The sequence below is a fragment of the Epinephelus moara genome, chromosome 4 (assembly GCF_006386435.1).
Source record: "Epinephelus moara isolate mb chromosome 4, YSFRI_EMoa_1.0, whole genome shotgun sequence".
NCBI lineage: Eukaryota > Metazoa > Chordata > Actinopteri > Perciformes > Serranidae > Epinephelus > Epinephelus moara.
The window spans coordinates 41,676,977-41,704,217 of NC_065509.1; the positions used below are offsets into that span (position 1 = coordinate 41,676,977).

Here is a 27,241-nt window from a genome sequence, read left to right on the forward strand (position 1 = left end):
TTTCTTCCTCATTAATAAAACCCTTCATTTAAAAACTGCATTTTGTGTTTACTTGTGTTATCTTTGACTAATGTTTAAATTTGTTTGATGATCTGAAACATTTAAGTGTGGAAAACATGCAAAAAAGTAAGAAATCAGGAAGGGGGCAAACACTTTTTCACACCACTGTATATTGTTCTGTATAATGAGTACTTTTACTTTTAGTACTTTAAGTATATTATGATGCTAATACTTTTGTACTTTTTCCTAAGTTAAAATTGAACACAGGACGTTTACCTGTAACAGAATATTTCCACAAGAAAAAGATGTGAGTACTTCTTCCAGACTATTTGACCCTGTGAAATAAAAGCGGTGTCCAATGTGACCCCTCATCACAGGCTGCATATATCAATCAGTCTAGTTGTGACCAGTTCAACCAACAAATTTTTTTTTCAGAGATAAAATATTGGAACAAACAGACAAGAAATAAACATGTTTGTGTAGCAGGAATATGTTTTCTCTCCTTCCCCATCCTTAGATGTGTTCTGTGACCCCTTGGGGGTTCCTGACCCTCAGATTGGGAACCACTGCATAATAACTTCACTGAGGAACACTTCAGATTCTGACTGAGTTACAGGGTCCAAAAACTTCTGAACCTGTCGATGTAAATGTTAAAATGTAATGTTAAACTAAAATGCATGTGTGTTTAACTGTCCTGAGGATGCCAGAGTTTCATCCTGATCATCAGGTGGCGCTGCAGGCTGCGTTCAACACGCTTGGAGTTGCCAACAATGAATAAAACCCTGACTTTTAATTTTATCAGTCGATCCAACTTAGTTACGACATGAAACATAAACTGTACATAAAAGTTACAAACAAAAACATAAGAAAGCTTCAGTTCAAAAATCACAGAATATTTTACATTGATTTAATTTGGGAAGTGTGGAAAATTATTATTTATTCCTTTCTTTATGAAATTAAAATCCATAAATAAAACTGAAAGAAACACATGCAGTTCTCTTAATTGAAGGGTAACTGCGGCCATTTTCAAAATTCATACATGATATTGCTATGGCTTCAGACAGTCCAACAATCTTAGTTAATGTGAACAATTCTCTACCAAATATAAAAACGAGAGTCCTAAAACTCAAATTTGAGATGTCATGGGATAATAAAGTCTGGAGTTGCACCATAGACAATAAATTGGGGAGATGTTCTCGACGATGCTGAGAGCAGCCTCAGTAATGTTCGGAGTATGTGAGCAAATCTTTTGTTTCTCAACTGAGAATACTGCAATAAAATAAAGCTCATTTGGGTTTAAAAACAGAAAACAAACATTCTGTGGGTCCATAAAACCAGGCTCCTATTCATTGTCTATTCAGCAGCCTCAAACTTTATACGCTATGACATCACGAGTTTGAGATTTACTTCTCTGGTTTCTGGCTTTAAGAGAGAACAGCTCATGTTCACAAATACTGATTGGACATTCTATGTTCATGGAAATAACAATCCCTTTAAAGGTTAAAAAACAACCGATAACTCCCAGTGTAAAGTACAGGAAGTGTTACTGAACAAAACAAGATGCAGAACGAATGACACCAGCAGAGGATCATGGGAAACGGTGGGATGTGTAATTTGTCATATCAGTGAGATAATGATGTTTTATTAGTATCAGTATCTGCTGTAAAATATATTTTATCTTCCAGAGAAAAAAAGGTTTGACTGTTTTATCAACATTTTCTCACAGTTGTCATCTCATAATATATATCTAAAAAAGTGTATTTATTCCAAGTAAAAATTGGATTATTCTGTCTATTGGTTAAAGGAATGGTTTAAAATGTTGAGAGGTTATCTTATTTACGGTCTTTTCTTAGGGTGAGATGTTCAGATGGACATTAGTCTCATGTCTGTTTGTTCAGTATACTGAGCTGGAGTCAGGAGGCTGTTAGCTTAGCTTAGCATAAACACTGAAAATGGGGACACCACTAGCTGAGCTTTCACTTTTAGAGAGAAAGAGTATAAGAGGATTTCCTAAAACGTTGATCTGGTCCTTTAAGGTTGAACTTGATTTTCTGTAAAACTAAATACATTTAAAAAAGCCCATACAAGGCACTATTATTTGTACATATATATGATAAAATATAATTATGAAAGTATGGTATTTACATGTATTTGTAGGGTTTTACAGTTCTTTAGCAAAAATATGAGAAGGACTGATTGTCATTGATGTGACAAAGCTGACCTATAAACATCAGCTAGTTTACATTTTCCCCTTTTGATTTTGTCTCAGATGTGATGTTTTATATACATTATTTTATGTAATATTACTGAACCTGTGTTCTGTCAGCTTGACAGGCAGTAGCTACAGATTTATTTGCACCTATAGTGTCATTAATTGGCCTCCATACAGAGAAACAGCAACACCCTCTGTGAGCAAGTTGTCTTTTATTCCTGCTGTTAATTAGCTGGAAGATACCACATGAGTGGGACTGAAACCATAAAATGAGATAAATACTCATATAAATCATCAAAAATAGATCAAATCCAAATAATATTTATTCACTTAGACAAAGTTTTCATACAAATGAAATAACACATAGAAATAAATTCAATCACACCGATCGGTTTTGTCTCTCCCTCTTCTCCCCCCTTTTATGTGACTATGGTTCAACCCTGGAGCTCTTAATCAGTACCTGAACACCTGCCTCCATTTGCCTTAAGTTTCTGCTGTTAAAACAAGGAAGAGGTGAGTGTGTCACGAGTTACAAACCTCTAAACATCTGAAATGTTCAGTAAAGAATTAAAAAACATTTGGATGATTTTTAAAAACAAAAGCAGCTAAAAAAACAACAACTACACAAGCAAAGGTGTAAGAAACTGATGAAACAATGTTATGCTAATATTAGCGTGTCTAGCTAACTAACTTAGTGTACTATCAACATTACTAACCTAGCATCACTTCCAAGGACATGAATTACCATATATTTACATTTTTTGTGAGGTAATGGGTCACACAGTCAGGACCGGGACATTCAGAAACTTACTCTGTCCTGCAATGATGCTGTATTAGAATTTAAGCTAACATTACCAGTCTGTCCTGCTCGAGTTTAAGCTAACGTTAACAGTCTTTCCTGCTTGAGTTTAAGCTAATGTTAACAGTCTTTCCTGCTTGAGTTTAAGCTAACGTTACCAGTCTGTCCTGCTTGAGTTTAAGCTAATGTTAACAGTCTTTCCTGCTTGAGTTTAAGCTAACATTACCAGTCTGTCCTGCTTGAATTTAAGCTAACATTACCAGTCTGTCCTGCTTGAGTTTAAGCTAATGTTAACAGTCTTTCCTGCTTGAGTTTAAGCTAACGTTACCAGTCTTTCCTGCTTGAGTTTAAGCTAACGTTACCAGTCTGTCCTGCTTGCTTGAGTTTAAGCTAACGTTACCAGTCTGTCCTGCTTGACTTTAAGCTAACGTTACCAGTCTGTCCTGTTCGCATTTAAGCTAACGTTACCAGTCTGTCCTGCTTGAGGTTAAGCTAACATTACCGGTCTGTCCTGCTCGAATTTAAGCTAACGTTACCAGTCTGTCCTGCTTGAGTTTAAGCTAACGTTACCAGTCAAATCCATTTTGCGAGACAGAAACAGTCTGTTTTTTGTTTTTTTTTAGGTAATACCATAATGCTGTGGAGATAACAAGCTCCGCCCTGCAATACAACAGTCTTTATTTCCATGTCTTCTACATGGATCATCAGCTGTTGCTTTAGGTCATAGTCATGTAGGCAATTAGTTTGATTCAACGTTTGTTTATTGTGTTTCATATCATAGGTCCACAAATATTTATCCATATCTCATAATGATCAGACTTTGATCCTCTGCCTGACCCTCACTGTGTCCAAGGCTATTCATTTATTTAAAAAGGTTTAGGCTGTTTAATTGCTCTACATCACCCCACTGTTATTAATGTAAGCAGGGGATTTTAATCCAAAGGTGTAACCACTGTATGTGAACACATCAGACCTGCAGCACTGGATTTGAAATGAACTGTAATAAACTGGAGCTCCTGTGAAACAACATGACCCTCATCCATTTAACATCAACATCAGTTCTTCTGAGCTCATTTTATTTTAAGTAATACAAGTGAGAGCAATTTTGTAAAGTAACGTATTACTTTCAAATAAGGGAACTAGTGGTATGTAACAGGCTATATTACGTTTTTAGAGTAACTTGCCCAACACTGGAAGTGAACACCGGGCTCCTAGGTGAAAGTCCTGGGTTTGTTGGCTCCATCTACTACCTTTCACGCCCACCCTGTGGGGACTTTACGGCTCCTTATATTATGTCATTCTTTACCGACAGTGTTTCAAACTGACACCCTCCAGCTGCGAATCATAACACTGTGATGCTGCGTTCACACCGGGCACGAATAAAATAATTCACGAGTGAATTACATGGAAAGTCAATGTAAAGACGCGATTCGATGCAAATTCCCACCAGGTGGTGCAACTTAAGTGACCAATTTGCGCCATGATAGCCAATCAGCAATGAGATCCTCTGGGGACGTACGATGCTGAAGGATGTACCAGCGGAAGTTCATTCACTGATTCAGCGATTACGACACAAAATATGCTGGTGTTCAAACTTGCATGATGTGAAAATTCGCATTGGGTTTGGTGTGACCACAACATGAAAGGTTCCATCTGGCCAGGTTACAAACTGGTGCCACCCAGCAGCATATCATATCATACCACCACATGAAAGATGTCTCTTAACATCGCTGTCTAACACTGAAATCGCTGACAGTGCTGTGGTATCGACTTCAGATTGTGAACGGGCTGAATGATTGCCAACCAAAGCAACAGCAGCTCAGTGCGGCAGGATCAAAGATATAATTATAGTTCATGGGAGAGGCAAAAAAAACAGAGGGCTAATTTGAAGCCTCAACCTACTAAAATTTTCACACAGTTAATAGGAACTAAGAGCAGAAAATGTATGTGATGTGTAAATCAGTGTTAGTGTAATTAGACGTAATTAATTAAACGATTAATTATTTTTTATGGTAATTAATTAAAAATAGTGTAGTTAGACTCCTGAAGCCCTGATTGGTGGAGCAGAGGTCATAATTTATTGTTCACTGATACTCAAATGCACCTCAGTGCAACTAAAGCAACAACTAAATGAAAACAATTAAATTAAAATTGAAAAAAAAAAAAGTTCTTTTAAGACCAAATCATTTTTTTCCTGCTTTTCTTTATTTTACTTTAAATTATTTTTTTGTTTCTGTGTCTGTACACTGAGAGCACAAACCCTGCAGTCAGAGCCCATAAATGTGTGCACACTTGATTGATTATCAGATCTGATTCTGATCATTAGGGTTGTTTATGTTAGGGCTATTTGTTGCCTCAAATCTTCCATTTTATTCTGTTTTATAATTCATTATTTTTAATTCTCTGCCTGGTGTGAATCATTGTGTCATCCGGTTTCATGTCCTAAATAAAGACTAATATTATTTTTATTGCATGTTTATTTTGAGCACATTTTCACTTTCTCTCCTCTCTCTCTTCTTCCTCCCTCCCTATGTCTCTCTACCTGGTTGTGTCTCCTCCCCTCCTCTCCCTCCTCTCCCTCTCTCTGTCTCTCGCTCTTCAGTCTCGCTGCTGCTGCTCAGACGGCAACAGCTCCGCCCGCCTCTCCGTCTCCCACCGCGTCTCTCTGTGTCTACCTGTCTCTCTGTCTGTCTCTACCTGCCTCCCCCCTCCCTCCATCCCTCCCTCGTCCCTCTCCTCCCCCCTCTCGGTGCGGACATGCTCCCGGGGCTCCGGAGATGAGGCTCCGAAATGTCTCCTTCCTGACGGTCTTGTTGTTTGGGCTGTGCGGGCTGGTCTCCCTGTCCTGGTACACCGCCTTCAGCAGCTCCAGAGGTAAGACCCGATCCCGGTGTGTCCCGGTGTGTCTGTGTGTGCGTGCATGTGTGTGTGTGTGTGTCACGCTCCACACGCCGGTGTGAGGAGCGGGGCTCGTCAGAGAGAAGTCGGCTTGGTTTTGCTGGAGCTCCGCTTTGTGTTTTGGATGTTGCAGAGAGAAGAGGGACGTGAACATGATGGTGTTGATGTGAGGGGAAGGCTGCAGGCTTCACAGGGTCTGGAGGTAAAGGGTGCGCTCGGTTTGTGATGCATCACATGCGAGCTGAGAGCAGAGAGGGTCTACATGAAGGAGAGACACAGAAGGGGTCTGGTTTGATTGTGCAGCTCCACTTTGTGTTGCAGAATTAACACATGATGCTGCTGATGTGAGGGCAAGAGCCAGCGTTGAGTTGCAGAAGGGAGCGCTTGATTTGTGATGCACTACACGCCAGCTAAGGGCAGAGGGTCTGCATGGAGGAGAGACATGGAGAAGGGGACAGGGGGAGGTTGGCTGATTCTGTTGCAGAGAGAAACACAGATGCTTCTGCATGTGAAGCTTCAGCAGTGAGGTGGTGAAGGGAGCGCTTGATTTGTGATGCACCACAGCTAAGAGAGGAGAGGTTGGTTTGGTTTTTGTTGCAGCTCCACTTTGTGCTTTGGACAGAATAAAAATGTTCCTGTACAGTGAAGCTCAGCTTCATGAGGTAATCAGGGGAGCGCTTGGTTTGTGATGCATCACATGCAGGCCAAGAGGAGAGGGTATAAATGTAGGTATGTATGTAGGGAGAGGTTGTTGGAGGTTGTGCTTTTGCATGTAGAGGGAGGCTGTAGTTCAGAGATAATTAAGGGAGCACTTGATTTGTGATGCATTACATGCCAGCTAATAGCAGAGGGTCTGCATGGAGAGGGGGACAGGGGGAGGTTGGCTGATTTTGTTGCAGAGAGAAACACAGATGCTTCTGCATGTGAAACTTCAGCAGTGAGGTGGTGAAGGGAGCGCTTGATTCGTGATGCACCACAGCTAAGAGAGGAGAGTCTAAATTGAGCAGAGGGAAGGGGTTGGTTTGATTTTCTTGAAGCTCCATTTTTAGAATAAAAATGTTTCTGTACAGGGAAGGTAATCAGGGGAGCGCTTGGTTTGTTATGCATCACATGCCAGCCAAGAGGGAAGGGTCTAGATTGGAGAAGAGAGAAGGGGTTGGTTTATTTTCTTGCAGCTCCACTTTGTGCTCTAGAATAAAAAAATTTCTGTGTATGTGAGGGGAAGCTCCACTTCATGAGGTAAGCAAGGGATGCTTGGTTTGTGATGCATCACACGCCAGCCAAGAGGAGAGGGGCTAGATGTAGAAAGGAGAGTTTGTTGGAGGTTGGCTGATTTTGTTGCAGAGAAGATGCTTGTGCATGTAGAGGGAGGCTGTAGTTTGGAGCCAATTAAGGGAGCGCTTGGTTTGTGATGCACCACAGCTAAGAGAGGAGAGGTTGGTTTGATTTATGTTGCAACTTCACTTTGTGCTTTGGATAGAATAAAGTTGTTCCTGTACAGGGAGGCTCTTCTTTATGAGGTAATCAGGGGAGCGCTTGGTTTGTTATGCATTACATGGCAGCAAGGGGAAGAGGGTCTAGATGGAGAAGAGAGAAGGGGTTGGTTTGTTTTTCTTGCTGTCCACTTTGTGCTTCAGAACAAAAATGTTCCTGTGCATGCGAGGGGAAGCTCTACTTTATGAGGTAATCGGGGGAGCGCTTGGTTTCTCATGCATCACATTCCAGCTAAGAGGAGAGGGTCTAGATGTAGGTGAAGGATGGAGAGGCTATTGGAGGTTGGCTGGTTCTGCTGCATAGAAGATGTTTGTGCATGTAGAGGGAAGCTGGAGCTTGGAGGTGGTGAAGGGAGCGCTTGATATGTGATCCATCACAGCTAAGAGGAGCAGATGGAGGTACGAGTGGAGGGTTTGATTGTTGCAGCTCCACTTTGTGCTTCGGATAGAATAAATGTGTTCCTGTACAGGGAAGCTCGACTTTATGAGGTAATCAGGGGAGCGCTTGGTTTGTTATGCATCACATGCCAGTGACTAGGTGGACTAGAGGTATGGACAAGATGATAGGAGGAGGTGGATGATTTTGATGCTGAGAAAAATACAAGATGCATGCAAGAGGAAGCTCCAGCAGTGAGGTAATTATGGGAGCGCTCGGTTTGTGATGCACCACATGCCAGCGTGGTGTCTAGATGGAGAAATGAGAGAGGGGAGAGGTTTCAGCATGTGAAGCTCCTGCTCTCGACGTAATGAAGGGAGCGCTTGGTTTGCACCACATGCCAACTGAGCAGAGCGTGTCTAGGAGGGGGAGACGGGGAGGGGTTGGTTTGTAGCGTCTCCACTGTGTATTGCAGACGTACAGCAACATCATGCTTAACGTGCAGGTCAGGGTGAAGCTCTGGGTTCTGAGATAATGAAGGGAGCACTTGGTTTGTGATGCAGTGCATGCCATGTGAGGGTCGAGGGTCAAGATGGAGGAGGGCGAAGTAGAAGAGGTTGGTTTGATGATCCACATTTCAGGTGAGAAGTCAAGATGGAGGAGAAAAAGAGTTGTGGATGTTGTTAAAATATAAATGATGATGTCGGATGTGGAGGCTAGAGGTAAAGGGAGCGCTTGATTTGTAACGCATTGTATGTAGAGACGATAAGGGGAAGAGAGGAGGGGTTGGTTTGAGTTTGTTGCAGAGAAAGATGAATGAAGCTGTGCATGTGGAGGGATGCTCTTCCATGAAGTAATCATGAGAGCGCTTGTTTCGTGTGGCCTTACATGTCAGGTAAGAGGAGAAGGTCAAGATGGAGGAGGAGCCGAGAGGAGGGGTTGGTTTGATTGATTTTCAGCTACACGTTAAAAAAATAAAAGATGCTGTAGATGTGAAGGGGGATACACGGGGTCATGAGGTAAACAAGGGAGCGCTTGTTTCGTGTTGGCCTGACATGCCAGGTAAGAGGAAAAGGTCAAGATGGAGAAGGAGCAGAGAGGAAGGGTTGGATTAATGGTTTTTCAGCTACACTCTAAAACAGAAGAGATGCTTTAGATGTGACAGGGAAGCTCCGGGTCATGAGGTGATCAAGGGAGCGCTTGGTTTGTGCTGCACCACAAGCCAGCTAAGGGGAGAGGTGTGGTGAGTACATAAGGAGAGGGCAGGTGCTGAAGCATGCAGTCGTGTTTTGCATAAACCACAGACTGAGTATCGGAGGGACAGCAGCCTCAGCAGCTCTGGACGTGATAAAGGGCGCGCTTGGTTTGTGATGCCTTACAGACATGGAGGGAGGCCTCTCAGATTGTTTGGTTGTAGCAGTCTGTTGCAAAAGAGCAGCGAGATGTAAGGATGGCGAATAAAGTTTGGACATGAACGTCTGGTGAAAGAGCCCTGGAGGTAAAGGGAGCGCTTGGTTTGTGTTTGCCTTACATACCAGCTAGGAGGAAAAGGTCAGGATGGAGGAGGAGCAGAGAGGAGGGGCTGGATTGATGGTTTTTCAGCTACATTTTAAAAATAGAAAAGATGTGAAGGGGAAACTCCTGCTCATGAGGTGATCAAGGGAGCACTTGGTTTGCGGTGCACCACAGGCCAGCTAAGGGGAGAGGTGTGGTAAGTACATGAGAAGAGGGCAGGTGCTGAAGCATGCTGTCATGTTTTGCATAAACCTCAGACTGGAGGGACAACAGCCTCAGCAGCCAGGGGAATCTCAAAGGGAGCGCTTGGTTTGTGATGCTGTACAGATTTGGAGGGAGGTGACATACAGTAAGAGGCATGTCAGCTTGTTTTGTTGCAGTGAATAAAGTCTGGATTTGAATGTCAGGTGAAACAGCTCTGGAGGTAAAGGGAGCGCTTGTTTTGTGATGCATGACATGCCAGAGGAGAGGGGGAGTTAGTTGTTGCAGCATGCAGCCTTTCTGTGCAAGTATGAAAGGTTAGTGTCCTCAGCTGCTACAGAGCAGAGCAGGGGAGCGCTTGATTTGTGATGTAACACAGAGCCGAGGGTGGTGCAGAAAGGACGGATGAAAGAAGGGCTGTTTGTGATTTACGGTATGTTTTGTTTTGCTGTTTAGTGGAGGAAATTAGCTGTGGGTGGGTTAGAGGGACTGAGAGCCAAGAGAAACAGCTCTTGAGCAGAAGGGTGTGCTTCATTTATGATTCCTAACAGACCTGGAAGAGAGGAGACAGTTTGTGGGTTTTGCTTTTGTCCTTTCTGTTGGCGTGAGTTAACCTGATGTGTGGAGGTTAACAGGCAGGTAATCTGCAGGCTGCACTGTCAGCTGCCCCAGGAGTAAAGGAGCGCTTGATTTATGGTGTGTAGCAGGCCTGGCTGAGAGGTTTGTGTTTTTGTGTGTGTTTTTGTTGCAGAGTTCAGCTGTTTTGGATGAAGCTGTTATGCAGGAACAAGGTGTGTGTGTTTACACACCGTGCGCTGCAGGCTCAGCTGTCAGCTGTAATGTCAGGTCCATGGGAGCGCTTGGTTTGGGACGAGCCTGCAAGAGAGGTGGATTTAGTGGGATGGACGAGGGAGAGGGTTTTTTCTGGAGCAGATTTTTGCAGCTGCTCGTTGTTTTGAACAATTTTCTGCAGCAGGAACACATCGCTCAGCTAAAAAAAAAGGAGCGCTTGGTTTGCGATTCATCACACAGCAGGGGAGCGGGGTGCAGCTGTTGTGGAGCAGATGACGTCTGGAGCTTCAGTCTGCTGTGCTCGGTGTGTTTGTGGCGGGCAGGTGGAGACCAGGCGGCTCCTCAGGAAAAGGGGGCGCCTGATGCATCTCATGCCCGGTCAGAGGGGTGGTGTCAGATTTGTTTGCAGTATGAAAATGTTTTCTGGTTTGCATAAAGTTCAGCTGAGAAATGCAAAAGCTTTGGAGGCTCAGCAGCTTTCTGAGGGGAGCACTTGGTTTTAAACACATTACACACCAGTAGGGAGGAGTCAGATGGTAAAAGACAGCAGTTAATATCTGATATGATTTCACTCTGATTCCTTTATGAATACAGTTCTGCAGTTTGCTGCTCCTCGTCCTGACTCATGGAGAAAATATTCGGTCAGTTCTGTTGATGATCCTGTCTTAATGATATCAGATCTGGTGTTTCACATATGGAGAATTTATTTTGGCAACACGTGCGTGGAAGCTCATTAACTCTGCAGACTGATGTAGATATCTGCTGGAGCGCTGCTCTCTGTCACATAGATTAAAGCAATGACTTCTCTGAGAGGACGTTAGTTTATGAACGCAGCTGCTTCACACATTGTGACCCTGATGAGGACTCATACAACTACACTCTCTGCGTGTAGGAAACTGTGTGATATCTTGTGTTAATCGTGAACACAAAAACACCCAGAGACAATCTGTTTCATCCTGATTACAGTTGTGGTTTCATCATGTTGTTCTTGTGCCTTTCTTTTTCATCACTTCCTTCTCTCTCAGACAAAACCACTTTCTGTTAAATGTCTCAAAGTAGGAAGGAGGACTCACTGTGAAAACTGTCAGAGTGACACGTTTGTTTCTGGTGTGAGGACGAGGAGTAAAATTATTTCATCAACTTTCTTAACTAAAATAGAAAAGCAGATATTTAGGTGTCGAGGTGTCAGAGAGGTGATTTGGGTTTGTTGAGAACAAAAGAGACGCTGTCTGCGAACGTCCAAAACTGACCCAGGAGATTACGTAGCATGTTATATGTGGATGTTTAGTTTGTAGGGTTAAAGCGATAAATCGGTTTCAAGGTATACAGTGACATGAAAGTTGACAGTTATCATACTGTGTACATTGGCTCATATTGGGGGAAAAGCAGTTAGACAGAGCATCCCACCTTTTTGCACAACCTTCCATTAAAAATGGTTCAAGTGTCAATTTTAGTATTGAAAACATTTGTTCAACTAAATGTAACCCTTCTGTTTTCATTACTTTAAGGCAGGGGTATCAAACTTAAGGCCTGTGGGCTAGAACTGGCCCGCCAAAGAGTCCGATCTGGCCGTCTAGATGACTAGACTAAGAGGTGCACGAATTCAGGAGCAAGTGAAACAATGCGTCGCCTACTTCATGTAAAATTCTGCTTCAGAGGCTTTCCCACCCTGACCAGGATACAGTACTCTGATATAACAATGAATATGTACTGTGACCATGTTTACAGATGTTGAACAATGTGCAAAATTTTGTCAGTCAGCAGCTTCAGTACAAAAGAATCTGTATCAGGAAATGTGTGGAAATTAATGTTATTTTTCTTGAGACATCTCAGCTTGTTCATCTGTTTTGTAAAAAGTGAACGTGTACAGATTGTACTTCTAATTCTTTACACAAAATAAGAATAATTGTGACTGATAATAATAATCATTTTGTCGTAATGTGGTATCATAAAACCGTAATATTTCTGACATGGTTATTGTACTGTGAAAATCTCACACCATTGCAGCCCTAGTCCTCTGATTAAGCTGCAGTATTTGACGAATTGGGATGACCAAGGGTTGGTATTCTTCTTGTCCTCTCATTTTCTATGTTCGTTTATGGGCGTGTACCGCACCGGGTTCAGGTTAGGTCGGGGCTTTATAAATTGTCAGCGACCAGGTGCCTGACTTGACTGTTTGTACTTCCATGTCTGCTGGCGAGTGTGTTTACAAACAGCAGTTGAGAATCCTGCGTAGTTTACCTTTCAGTGAAAGTACCAGTACACTAGTGCAGAAACACTCCAATACGAGTCAAAGTTCTGCAAGTATTTGTGCAGTAAAATGGCTCCTGTGACTGATATCTGATTCCCTGTGGCATGTTTACTGTTGCAGCTGGTTAAGCTGGTTGAACTACTATACGGTATAGTCCAGTGGTTCTCAACCTTGGGCTCGGGCCCTTCTAAAGAGTCAGATAAATCTGTGGGGTCAGAGAAAAAAAAAGTTTTGATATACATTTGTTTTTATCTTGCTTTTTTTTTGTGAAATATTGTTTCGTTTAATCTCACTGGGCCTCAAACAGTTATTGAAATGAAACCATGTGAGAAGCTGAGAGAGGAAACATCTCTATAGTGAAACTAGAAATGAAAGACATCTGACATGTGAAAAATGGCTCCAACCAGACTCTGCTTTCTTGTTAGTGTTTTAATATGTTTTTATGTGAAATCTAAATCTGCAAAGTAGAGGCTGTCAGAGAAATGTAGTGCAATAAAAAGCGATGTAGTGGAGTAGAAGATAAAATGGAAATACTCAAGTATAAGGACCTCAAACTTGCACTGAAGCAAAGCACGAGTAAATGTACTTTGTAACTTTCAGTAGAAATTTAATCTCCCTCACAGGACACAAAGATTCATCTCCAAACAACTCTGTGTGAGAAAGAATCTGCAGTTGTGCAAACTGTTGGTTTATTTATTTGAAATGACTCATGACAGAGCCAAAATGTTTCAGAAACATTTATATTGTTTCAGTATTTTCCCCTAAGACTTTGTCACACAACAGAAATAAGACTTTCTCCTGACCTGGAGTCTGAACAGTGGACGGGAGGATTTTCTGTCCAGCATGGAGCAGGTTTGCATCATCATTGCTGCATGTGCAATACTACAGCAACACACAAACATGAGGCCTGTGCAGATCAGGGGGGGAAGCTCCGGCTCATGAGGTAATAAAGGGAGCGCTTGGTTTGCGATGCACCACATACCACAGGAGGGGGTGACACGTTTGATGTCAGAGGGAGCGCGGCTTCAGCAGCTTGTACATTCACTCAAGTACTACATGTCAGTAAAGTTTTTAGGTACTTGAGTATTTTTACTACTCTGCTACATTTCAGAGGGAGATGTTGTAGGCTACTTTTATTACTGCATGGTACTTTACTGATTTTACACACACACGTTTCTTAATCAGCTTCGATGTGCCGCATTAATACAGGTTATACACAGGTGCTGTCAGTCGTGCTGCTCAAGTTGGAGATGTGCTTTGATTTTATATGAGTTCACCAGTAAGAGTGATAAAGCTGTAACTTGCTCTCAGGAGAGCCGCTGATGTCCTGGAAAATATTATTTTAAACTAAAATCATCTTTCAGGCTCCAGAATTCGTCACTCTGAGATACTTTGAGTACATTTTGCTGATGTTACTTCTGTACTTTTACTCATGTAGACTCTTACATGCAGGACTTTTGCTTAGTGATATTGCTCCTGAGAACTTGGTGTCAGTTTGAAAGTGATATTCAAAAGCAAAGCGACATCTTGCTCGCATCCATTCACACTTTCTAGAAATCATGTCTGAATCTCCATCTGCCGCATTTACATTTGAAACAGCTCAGTGATCAGTTGGACACACACAGGAAGTGTGTGTAAGTGTAAGTGTGAGTGTTAACTGGGGTCTCAGTCAGTCAGTCAGACGAGCTGAGACTCGCCCGTTCAGCTGTAACATCTCTGATCTGTTTACTGCTGTTCAGCCTCACCAGCTGAAAGTAGTTTTAAAGGTAGACAACACAAACATGACCTGGATGTCGCACCAGAGCTCACACACAGTTTGTGTCCTTACGATGATCTTTGTTAACTCATTATTTTTAATTACTTGTGTTTTAATTTGTTAGTAGAAAATTTGCATTTTGTCTGGATAAAGTTTTAGCTGTTTTCTGCCATTCAGTGTTCACACATCTTCGTCACATGAGACACAACATTGGGGTCAACATAAATTTCATTTCATATCTGTATATGCCAAAAGATTACCAAGGAAAATATTAATTTAATTTAATGATTCCAATAATTTACTTACAGTCAATGTAGAATAAGCATATTATTTTGTTGTAGATAGTTCATCTTTTAACACAGGCATATTTCCAAGGTGAAAGTCTCTCATAAGGGCCCGTTCTCCACCCAACACGTTGCTGGAGGCCCCAGTGTAACCGCACCACCTGCACTGTCTATATTTACACCCCTGACTTTACATGAAAGCACACAGAAGTTGTTTTTTCCTGTAAATTTTGAATATCAGTCACCAGAAGACGCAGGTCATGTATTCATTTCTTAGATTTGGCATGACAAAGAAATGGTAACTATTCATATGTATTTTTTAATTTCAGCATATTTTGCAGTGCAGTGTACTTTCAGTTCAGTTTCATATTTTATCTGCATTCATAGATTTTTTGGGGGGGCTCTACATACGTAAAAAAAAAACCTTAAGGAGAAACCAAAAAGATTAAGTAACACAGATAATGAAAACAATTACACAAAAAGCTGGTTGAAGACATGTATGCATGTAGACGGCTGACAGGAAGAGTCACTTATTAGAACAGTAGTTCAGCCACGGGGTCCAGATTTCTCCTCAGTCATTAGTTCAAGGTCCGCACAGTTTAATATATGCAGAGTCACACTTGTGTTTGGCCATGTTGTTGAGCTAGTGTGCTGTCTCTTGTAGGACGCTTTCACACCAGGATAGCCTGGGGGACTCGGTTCGAGTGCGTGGTGGAATGCCGAAAAATTTAACACCTTCATTTGGTTCAGTTCACTTTCACACTGCGCTTTTTAAAGCAGACGAAACTGCTTGGACAACGTCACGCAGTTACAACAGCTGCTGCACCTCCTCACTACTCCACGTCTGCCCATGAAACATTTGCATTTCCCACTGTTAGCGAACCGCACCAGGGTTCACTTGCAAGTGAACCGAGACCCCCAGTTTTCAAGCGGACCAAGGTTCACTAGTTTGGTCTGCACCAGAGTTCGAATGAGGGTTCACACCACTTCAAATGAACCTAACTGTTCGTGGAAGCGGACCAGGGTTTGTTTAAAGCGGACCAAATGGCGCCAGTGTGAATGCGTCCTGAGGTAGCTGCAGTCATTCACTCACTCTACAGAAGGAAACTGCACTTCAAAATAAAAGCTCTGTGCCAGAAATTCACTGTACTGTAAAATAGAATGTGTTTTTTACAAACTTGACATGTTTGCGAATCAGCTGTGGTCCATTCAGAGCGGACCCATGACCCACTTTTGGACCATGACCCACCAGTTGGGAACCACTGTATTAGGAAGAACGTGAATAGTTTAAGAGAGTGTAGGGTGGATTAAATTACCTTAACAGGGCTGTTTAAGGACTCCACCTCTTTATAAATTGGGGTTATTAGTGTTTTATTGCACTGTTATTTATTTTTTTATATAATGTTCCAGTACATTTTGAATCTGTGTGAACTTTTACTTTTACTGTCTCAGTTTTAAACAGCACTTTACTAGAAAAACTGAAGTTCAGCAAAACTAAAATAAAAATAAAAAACAGCTCCATCTGTTCCATCTGAAATTGCAGGCGTTTCCAAACTGTTGCAGTATCGAGTTATTGAGAGAGACTTCCCTGGGTCGTGTATCCCTCCACGTCCCACCTCTGTTTTGGCCGGTTGTTGCTTTTCTTCCATTTTGGTTCAGAGTTGTGAAATATTCAGAGATGTTCTCACAGATCACAACCACCAACTCTCCTCTCATCCTCCCAAAAAATGATCTGTCCTTCCTCTCCCACCCCGCCCTGAAGGCCGAGGGTGACGAAGGCATGAAGGGCCCACGGGTCCTGCAGTGAGGAGTGTGTGCGTGTGTGTAAGCAGTGATCTGTAGGAGGTAAAGCAGAGCTGCAGTTTGTTGTTTCGGGAAATATTTGGTAAGTTTTTGCTCAGATTGTAAATTTTAACAGAAAAAAAAAAACAAAAACTGCTCAGATTGTAAATTTTAACAGAAAAAAAAAACAAAAACTGACGCCTCGGCAACAAGAATCAGAGTCTGGTTTATTGCCAAGTAGCCTGTCACATACAAGGAATTTGTCCTGGTGTTCTGGTGCATAAAGATGAATAATTGCTGCAAAAGTCAAGAATCCTTAATATAAATTATAAATTTACAATAAATATATGAAGAATATATAAAACAATGTGAAATATATATTTTTGTGAAATGAAAACAACAACCTGTTCTTATTCCCAGGTCTTCAAATACTGACTCTTTTTCACACCCGTCTGTGTCTCACAGTCACACACGGGGCCCTTTAGTGTCTTTATGCGACGAACAGCTGAAACACATTGTGGCTAATGTTGTGAAACTGTGGCGGTTAGGTGTAGACAATAAAACCACCTGGTTATGTTTAGAAAATAGATCATGTTTGGGTTAAAATAAGCATCATTTTTACACAACAGTAACATAACGTGAGTGACGTCAGCGCGCGATGACTGTACGTAAATAAGGTCATGTTGCATCAAAATTGACTTTTGGTTTCACACTGGACACAAACTTCGGTCTCTGGGTGAATGTCCCTCCCCACAATGAATTTCTCGCTCTTTATACCACGTCAGTTGCTCTTAGCTTCAAGTATTTTTGCACATGGACAACCTGGTCTCACCTGAGATCCGGCACTTGGTGAGTGACTTCTGGCGTCAGACACCATCGGAAAAATCCGCCCTTTCATGTTGGCATGATACACAGCCAGTCGCCGTTATTTTTTAATGACCCCCAGTGGTGTCAGGGGAAAAGGCAGCTGGACAGCAACGAACGTTAAGGTGGTGGAAGTCCGAGTAGGGCGGGCGGGAGTGGTGGTGGATGGGTCTAACAACCACTGACTTTCACCCAGGAGGCCACTGTTGACTTCCTGTAAGATTGTAAAGCTAAACCCTGTTCTTCTTCCCTAAACCCAACCATGTGCGTGTGTTGTTGGAGAAAAAAATAAATCATCAATTCGCGGTGTTGTACCGATGTAGTGCTTTTATTTTGAAAGAGACTGTATGCAAACTGTACATTTCCTGTGAAAACAGAAGTGTATTTTGACACTGCGTCCCAGAACGTCAACAACCAACACACCCAGGGTACCTTGGACGTCATATGTGGACGTGGAAAGTCCATGACCAAACGTGGACATGTGACGAGGTCGCAGTGAGAATGTGTTTGGATGGGTTTACAATGGAGTTGGAGTCTTAAGGTTGCCTTTGGCATCAATGTCAGACACCAAAGGGCATGACAAAGCGTTGATATTTGACGACCTCTGAGTCTGAACAAGCTGAAAAGAGATGTACAGTATTTAAAAACAAAGAGGATGAACTGTGTGAAATAATCTAAAGATTTTTTTTTTTTTTTTTAAGATATTTTGGGGGCATATTTGCCTTTAATCGATAGGAAAGCTGAGTGTGAAAGGGAGAGAGAGAGGGAATGACATGCAGCAAAGGGCCACAGGCTGGAGTCAAACCCGGCCACTGCGGCAACAGCCTTGTACATGGGGTGCCTGCTCTATCCACTAAGCCACCGACGTCCCAGTAATCTAAAGATTTGGGTAAACATTACATATCACTTTAAACATGGAGACTTTAGCCTGTTCTGTTACAGCTAACACACTGTGAAGACGTTCAGTAGAAACGAGCAGAAACCTGCAGAAAGTCCAGATTTTAATCTGTGAATCAAAACTGAAACAGAAACACTTTCTCTGTCTGCAGACAAGAATCAGTGCGATGAGTAAATGTTTTATCACAGAAATAAAAAGGAACGGATGACTCACAATTTCACCCGTAATTTTGTCTTTGTGTGACAAAAAAATGTGCTGAAAGTGCAGATTGAACTTTAGAAGAGCAAACAGAGCCGTTTGAAGGTTACAAGACGAAATGAATTCAGCCAACGCAGGAGGCTACAGTCAGGTTGGTTAGAGAGACATAATGAAAATATCTGTACCACAGAGTATTATGGGATACTAGAAAGTACCACAGAGTACTGTATGGTATACAGAGCAGCAGAGGGTCAGCTGTGAGAGACCAGCAGATCTTCAGGAATCAGACATGGCTGTGACTCATCCATCTTCCTGATGTCACACACACACACACACACACACATCTCAGCGTTCCCTCCCATCATGCTCCTCTCCATCCCTCCCGGACGAAGGCGTTTTTCTGCTGCAGAGCGGAGATTGATTCACACTCTGATGGCAGTTAACCAGGAGTGTGTGTGTGTGTGTGTGTGTGTGTGTGTCTGCGCGTTTGTGCGTGTGTGTGTGTGTGTGTCGTAGCACTCAGGGTAAATTAGTTCAGTCAGTGAAGCTGCAGACAGAAGGTGCGTTTGATTTATTCATCCCTCTGAGACTGCAGCAGTGATGTCATGTTCACAGCCACGGGGTCAGAGGTCACCACCTTTTTAATCTAGCCCTGTGATTGGCTTTTTACCTGATTGTGTTACTGTTACCATCCCTGGCGGCCATGTTGGACTTCTAAACAGGAAAGATTAAAGGACCATTCTGCTGTTTTTTTTTTTATATTGAGATCTACTTTTAAAATGGTTATTTAGTCAGTTTAAGACTTTAAGATTCCCCCATCCTCACTGGACTCCACAAACACACACACACACACACACACACACACACACACACACACACACACACACACACACAGAGCTCTATTTAAACAGAAATTTACAGGATCAGTTCTGTGGAACACGAGCAAAGAGCCACAGAGGAAAGTAAAACCAAGGTTATGACAGTTAAACAATGCCAGGCAGGATATGTGTGTGTGTGTGTGCGTGTGTGTGTGTGTGTGTGTGAGAGTGTGTGGGGGAGAGAGAGTGTGACAGTGTGTTTGTGACAGGAGGACAAGGCCGAGCATGTTCACTTCCAGCCTGAAAGAGGCTGATGCGTCATCTAATCGCTGTGAGCCGTCTGCTGTTTGCATGTAGTAAACCAATCTGTGTGTGTGTGTGTGTGTGTGTGTCAGTGTGTGTGTCAGCGTATAAAGTGTCAGTGGAGCTCAAACCTCTGGCAGCACCAATCCATATCATTATGTCTGATTTCCATTCAGAATAAATAAATAAATCCACTCAGAAAAGATGATGCAGAACCTCCTTGAGAATTTTAATGTTTTAAGTTTTCTTCAGTTTAAATTTAATCCTGTGATATCTGTCCGTACATCGACGGGTACACTGCAAACAGGAGGTGATAATACATGATACAGCATACTTTTAATTATTATTATTTGACCTAATGTAAACAAATATAGGCTCAGTAATAAGCCACATATGGATTAAAATCACTCACCTAGATATATAAATTCAGTCTGAATGGAGCTTTAGATTTCATCATGACAGAAACATTTAACTGCAACTCCACATTCATGTTGTTGGACGACTCATGACAGTGATATATCTGCAGAGTTGGTCGTGTGAGGGTTAAAAATACTTTGTATTGACAGTTAAAGTGATTTTAGTTTAATTACTCTGAAAGCTGACATGAAGCATCAGTTTGTTTGTTTTTAGGCGCTTCTGTGTTATTTGGCTTAAAGTCGGAGGATTTAATAAATTTTTGTAATTATGATTTGGATGTTGATGAACAGTTATATTAGGAACTGGTATTTTCTCCAACTTTGGCAAAAGCGTTTTCTCATTTAGCTTCGGCTGAAATAATAATCTTTTCAACTTCTGAAAACTGAGAAGCTGATAGCTGAATGTTTCACACGTTCCGAATAAAAACAAATACATTTGTGAGTGTAGGAGCTCAGTGAATCTGCAGCATCAGTAGTACCTCTGTGTTCTGCAGCACTGACTGTAGTTGTGTTGGACTGTTGTTACTGGTCAGAGGAGAAGAAGAAGAAAGGAGACTGACAGAGATGCAGACGAGTATTGATCCTTTCTGTGCTTTCACTCCTCTCCTCTATCTTTTGTTGTAACTCAGTGCACACATTCATATACACACATTCATACACATTTATACACGTTCAGACACATTTATACACATTCATACACATTCATACACATTTATACACATTCATACACATTCATACACATTACACATTTATACACATTCATACACATTCATACACATTTATACACGTTCATACACATTTATACACATTTATACACATTCATACACATTCATACACATTTATACACGTTCATACACGTTCAAACACATTTATACACATCCATACACATTCATACACATTTATACACAATAATTGCACATTTATGCACAGTTATACACATTTATACACATTCATACACATTTATGCACATTCATACACATTCATACACATTTATGCACAATAATTGCACATTTATGCACAATAATTGCACATTTATGCACAGTTATACACATTTCTACACATTCATACACATTTATACACATTCATACACATTCATACACATTTATGCACAATAATTGCACATTTATACACAGTTATACACATTCATACACATTCATAAACATTTATACACAATAATTGCACATTTATACACATTCATACACATTTATACACATTCATAAACATTCATACACATTCATAAACATCCATACACATTCATACACATTTATACACAGTTATGCACAATAATTACACATTTATGCACAGTTATATACATTTATACACATTCATACACATTTATATATGTTCATACACATTTATACACATTTATATATGTTCATACACATTTATACACATTCATACACATTTATATATGTTCATACACATTTATAAACATTCATACACGTTCAAACACATTTATACACATTCATACACATTCATACACGTTCATACACATTTATACACATTCATACACATTCATACACATTTATACACGTTCAAACACATTTATACACGTTCAAACACATTTATACACGTTCATACACATTTATGCACAACAATTACACATTTATGCACATTTATACACATTTAAGCACACTTTTAAACATTTACATACATTATCCACATTTTATACATTTATAGAACTTTCTGTACATTTAACATATTTTTACACATTTATATGCATTTAAGCATATATTATATTATACATATACATATTATACATTTTTATATATTTATATATTTTATATATTATTATCCTATTATATCCAATAAACAATTTGCACATTTATACACATGCATGTTCCCATACTGACAGAATCAATCAATCAACCCATTAACCAATTAATCAGTGCCTTTATTGTCATGGCACAGCTGTACCATAAGATTAGGTGTCTCCAGTGGTACATAAAGAAATTCATAGTCAAGCAGACACAAATATGTATATATTCATTTTCTCATTCCTGTGAGCCTCTCTAGTCTCATCCTCTCTCTGCCTCCTGTTGTTTTGTTCTCCTCTAACCTCCTCTCCTCCCTCCGTCTTAAATACCTCCTCTTTTCGCGCATCTCCCTCCTCCCCCTTCTCTCTCTTTTTTTTTTTAACTCTTTGCTGTTTGGTTTTCTCTCCTTTTTCCTTTATTCCTTCATTGTCTTCTTCTCTCTACCCTCCTCATATCTTCATCTGTCTCTCACAGATTTCCTTTTGCTCATCTCTTCGCCTCCTCCTCCCTTTTACCATCTCCCTCCTTCTCTTGTCCCTCTCCTCTTCAGTCTTTCCTCCTCTCCTCTGGTAACGTGAGAGGGTCTTTGACAGTTAGGTCAATATGAGGGAAACCGAGAACGTCTGTGTGTGTGTGTGTGTGTGTGTGTCTGTGTGTCTGTGTGTCTGTGTCTGTGTCTGTGTAATGTAAGCTCTAGATTAACGATGTGATCTGTGTTACTGTAGCTTCTGTTTGAGGTGTCAGTCACACTGGTAATGACTGTAGCTGTGTGTGTGTGTGTGTGTGTGTGTGTGGTATTATGGACTTTAATTCCTTCAGCTGTCGGCTTTGATCGGCCTGCTGGAAAATGTGAAACAACAAATATAAAATTGAATAATAGTTGTAACAGATTAATACATGAAATAAAGAAGATAAACTAATAAAAGACAAAACCAGAACATCGGCGTGAACTCTGCTCCTGAACATTTTTATCTTCAGTAATAATCTAAACTCATTAACTGGCTTATTGTGAAGCTTTCGATTAGTTCTTATATATAAAAAAAATATTATTCCAACCTGCCTTTAGAGCTTTATATGTGCACAGTTGGAACTCATGTAACTGTAACTGTTACATGACAGTTTTCCCTCAGGATAGATAAGTTAAATCATCTTATACACAGTCATTACAGCTCAGTCTTTATTAGCAACTAATCTTATCTATAATTTTAACCAACATTTGATCAATAAAATGTCCAAGCTTACGACTTTAACCTGTTCAAAACCAAATGAAATTCAGATAAAATGAATATAAAACAGGGAAAAATAAGCAGATTTCAGAAGCTAGAACCAGAAAGCACTAATTATAGTTGCTGATTTTAATAATCAATTAAACTTTCATTGCAACATTTCATTACAGTCCGCCCCGTGTTTGTTGAGAGACAGAGTGCTGGACCTGCTGTCAGAGAGGAGACAGATAATAACAGTGTTTCCCAATTTGTTTTTAGCTGATTAATAATTACACAAGAAATTAAAAACAACTTTTAACACAAATAATTATGAATATTCACATCCTGAAAATCACGTTAGAAACTCTGAGGAGGTAAAAAATACCCTGCTGTGTGTGTGTGTGTGTGTGTGTGTGTGTGTGTGTGTGGTAATAATAGATGGAGGTATCTCACCTAATAACAGTTTCACACCTATAATTGAAGTGGAGTCGTTGTCATCTCCATGGAAACTCGCCCTCTCAATAGGCGCTGAGGTGCGTCGTGATGCTCCGTCTGCTCCAAGAAGGGCTTTTATTTTGAAGGAACAGATGGGTGAAAGTCTTGTTGTTGTTGTTTCATCACTGAGCACATCTGTTCTGATTTGTTATCAACCATCAACTTCCTCCAACGCACATGGTTGGGTTTTGGAGAAAACAGGTTTTGCTCTCCTGGGTGAAAGTTGGTGTTTGTTGGACCCATCCACCTCCCGTACTTGGACTTTTGCAGCCTTAACTTCGCGGCATATCATGCTGACATGAAAGGATGTCTTTTTCGTTGGTGTGTGGCGCTGGAAGTCACTGCCCAAGCGCCAGATTTCGATACAGATACAAATACATGGGGTGCTGGCACCATCCACTACGCCACCGACACCCCTGGATTCGTAATTTTTAACGTTGTTACATATCTCAGGGAGATTTTGAAACAGGCAGAAGTTCTGCTTTCACTTTGGTTCTTTAACATATTTTAATATTTATTTTAATATTTATTAATTAAAAGTCATTATTCACAACCAGGCCGTACATCTGTATTGCTAACATTACCAGCAGCTATGTTACAGTTCAGAATGGTTGTTTACGGCTCGAGCTGCAGCATCAACTGTTAAAGTAATCGCCAACTAATTTTAGAATTGATTGTTTGAGTCATTTTTTGAAGAACAAACCCTCAAAATTCTCTGATTCCAGCTTCTTTAGTGGTCAAATGTTCCTGTTTCTTGACTCCTCTATAACAGTAAGACAGTCGTACTGAATATTGTTAGGGTTGTGATCAAAAAAAGACGTATTTCATCATTTTCTGACACTTTATAGATCAAACAGCTAATCAATAAATCATGAAAACAATTGACAGATCAATCAACAATGAAAATAATAGAGACATTTTTACGGCTATTTTTAATTCAACTCTGGTGACGTGACTGACGGATGAATTTCTGTCAGGTCAGAAATGTAGCTCGACTGTCTGCAGGTTGAGCAGTTCAGTGATGTGACTGACATGATCTGATGCGGCTGCTGTCAGAGGAAACATTATAAACTGTAGTGATTTTATTTTAACTGACTACTGTAGATAAACAGACCAAATTTCTTATTACAATGGGTTCAAAGGAGAATTAATAAAACACTGATGCCTTGGAAGATGAGTGTGCGACATATGAGTCTTAAAGACAAAAGAATCTGAAAAGGGAGGAAGAGCTTCTGATGCAGAGACGTAATAAAATGATGCTAAAACCAGCAGAAGTCGGGTCACCAGACCAGCACAGCGCTCTCTGTCTGTGACCTTGACTGCCCTCACCTCAGGGGGGGTTGAAGAGCCTCGTTCCCCCTAAAACACTCCCCCCTTCAGCATGCACACACACTCCTGCAGGCTGTTGTCATGGCACGAGCTCTTACTGCTGCCCTGTGGGTGGATTTCAGTGTGTGTGTTGTACTAAATCTGTCCACAAATGAGTGGAGTTAATTTTTAACCAAACCTCCTCCAGTCGTGATGTTTTCAGTTTCTTTGTTGCAGTAAAAAAACAAAACAAAAAAAACACAAGTTCAGTCAAATATACAAATCTGTTGTTCCTCTGAGCTCAGTGATGAAATTTATCTGTGTACATTTCCTACAATTGCTGTACTTAAGTACAAGTCTGTGGTATTTTCACTTTACTGAAGCGTTTCCATTAGTCAGTGTCTACTTCTGCTGTCATTAACCAGACCACAGCTGCAGTTAGAGCTGCAACCATTAGCTTATTAATCGATTGGTTGACTTACACAAAATCTAGTGGCAAGAATTTTGATCATTGAATAATTGTTTTAATCATTTATGTTAGGGAAATAAGCCAAACATTTTCTGGTGTCATGCTTCTTAAATGTGAGAATATGATGCTTTTCTTTGTCATGAATGATAATAAACTGAATATCTTTGGATTTTTGGACTGTTGGTCAGATAAAGACCACCCCAAGCGCGAAAGTTCAGGTATCTTGGGGTCTTGTTCATGAGTGAGGGTAGAATAGAGCGTGAGATGGATCGGCGGTTTGGTGCAGAGTTCGCAGTGATGTGGGCGCTGCGCTGGAACGTCACTGGTCCATCTACGTCCCAACCCTCACCTATGGTCATGAGCTCTGGGTAGTGACCAAAAGAATTAAATTGTGGATACAAGTGGCCAAAATGAGTTTCCTCCATAGGGTGTCTGGGCTCAGCCTTAGAGATAGGGGGATGAGCTTGGACATCTGGAGGGAGCTCAGTTTATTTAATTTCATTTCACACTTAAGAGACAGTAAAGCCCCCACAAAATGGCATCTTAAGTCCTGTGTGTGATAGTCCGCTAGCCACAAGGCTAATTTATGCAGTGTAAAATGTCATAGGCTTATGCTAATATAGTTAGCATGTTGTGTTTGTGGGGAAAATGTGGCTAGTATAAGCGTTGTTTTTTGTTGATGAACCATGTGAGTTATAATCTTAACTTTGTTTTAGGTATGTTTTGAACATGGATTTATTAGGAGACGAGAAGCGAGGCTCCGTTCATTTCCTCGGTAGATATTACCCGGATCTTCTGCATTATGGGGCCCATAGAGCAGGTGCACTAAAGGTTTAAGACAGCTGAGTGGCCTGAACTCTGTTGGCCAAAGAGCTAACTTCTGGTTTAGCGCTCCGCTAATTTGAATAGGGATAAAATAATTAAATTTTTAGGCTTTGAAAACAGGTCAAATCCCAGTCGTGAAATGAGTCATCTCTTTCCCAATGTAAGTCAATGGAAAAGTCTTTTTTGCCCCATGGCGTCACGTGATGGTGTAATTCCAATCTTTGCTGCTAAGAAAACTGGCCTCAAAGTTCGGCGCTGTTCCTAGGGGCTTGGTTTTGAACTGTGTAGGCCACATGTGTAGGCTTTGTGACACACAACCATAAATCAGCTTTGAGACGTCTCAGTAACACGATGATCTTTGCTCCCCAGAGGATGAACCCTTCAGATTTTAATGAGCTGTTAGATTCTTAAAGTGCCGTGTCAATAAAGTTTGTTATCACGATGCATTATTGTTGTTTCCTTAATTATGGAACATAATATTCAGAGAAACACTCAGATAATAGTCGGTTTAACTGTAATGAGATCATAATGTGTATGCTGTTGTTGTTACACACACTCCTCTGTGTGTGTATGTGTGTGTGTGTGTTTCCTGGAGAGTCCAAGACGTTGTGAAAGGAGCTTAATGAATATTTGATGGGAGCTCTGGGAGGTCGGGTTGCACTCGACACACAACAGAAACCATCTGAAGTTCTCCCTTCACAGCTTCAGTCTGTTTCCTGCTGCAGACACGACGACGCTTCGCTTCACTTAACACGCTAAAAACAAACTCCATTAACTGGACTCAGACACCTGATGTGTTGATTTAATCAGAGTGTGATTCGTCTCTTAATGAAAACCGACTTTACATTTTAAATTACTGTCATTTGAACTCCCGCATGTGTGTTTAGGGGATGCAGCATTTACTTTAGGCTTTAATGTTTTATTTTACAGTTTTACAAACATATGCTGTGATCAACACACGATCTGTGAATGAGGTTTGTTTTTGTACATGAGCAGTTTCATTATGATTTCTGGTTTAATTTATCGACACAACATCCTTATATATTTATAAATCACAACATGTCACAGAACAGTAAACAGCCCTGGATTTATAGTAAACTTCATTGTCGCTGGAATCAACAATTATCACAGGAAATAGAAAAGAAGTACATTTTTTATTTTTTTATTAGGGGGTAGACAACGTAAAATATATTTTAAATACTTAAAACTCAACATCAACTAAAGAAATGTTCAACTTTAACACTTGAGTATACCTAGCCTGGGAACCAGATGACTCTGTGAGCTCACGTTTTATTTGCTCTGGTCGATGAATCTGGTCCTCCTCCC

General features: G+C 40.9%; 1 protein-coding gene across 2 annotated transcripts in view; it reads left to right on the top strand.

The window, feature by feature from the left end:
* The first annotated feature begins 5,617 nt into the window (after positions 1 to 5,617).
* The window catches only part of mgat4b (alpha-1,3-mannosyl-glycoprotein 4-beta-N-acetylglucosaminyltransferase B), a 166,977-nt gene continuing 145,353 nt past the window's right edge, over positions 5,618 to 27,241 (top strand). For both annotated transcript variants that reach the window (XR_007569818.1, XM_050042825.1), the window contains exon 1: positions 5,618 to 5,885. Coding sequence is in view for 1 of the 2 variants with exons in the window: in XM_050042825.1 (XP_049898782.1) it covers positions 5,789 to 5,885 (97 nt within the window). In the remaining variant the exon portion in view is untranslated. The remainder of the gene's footprint in view (positions 5,886 to 27,241) is intronic.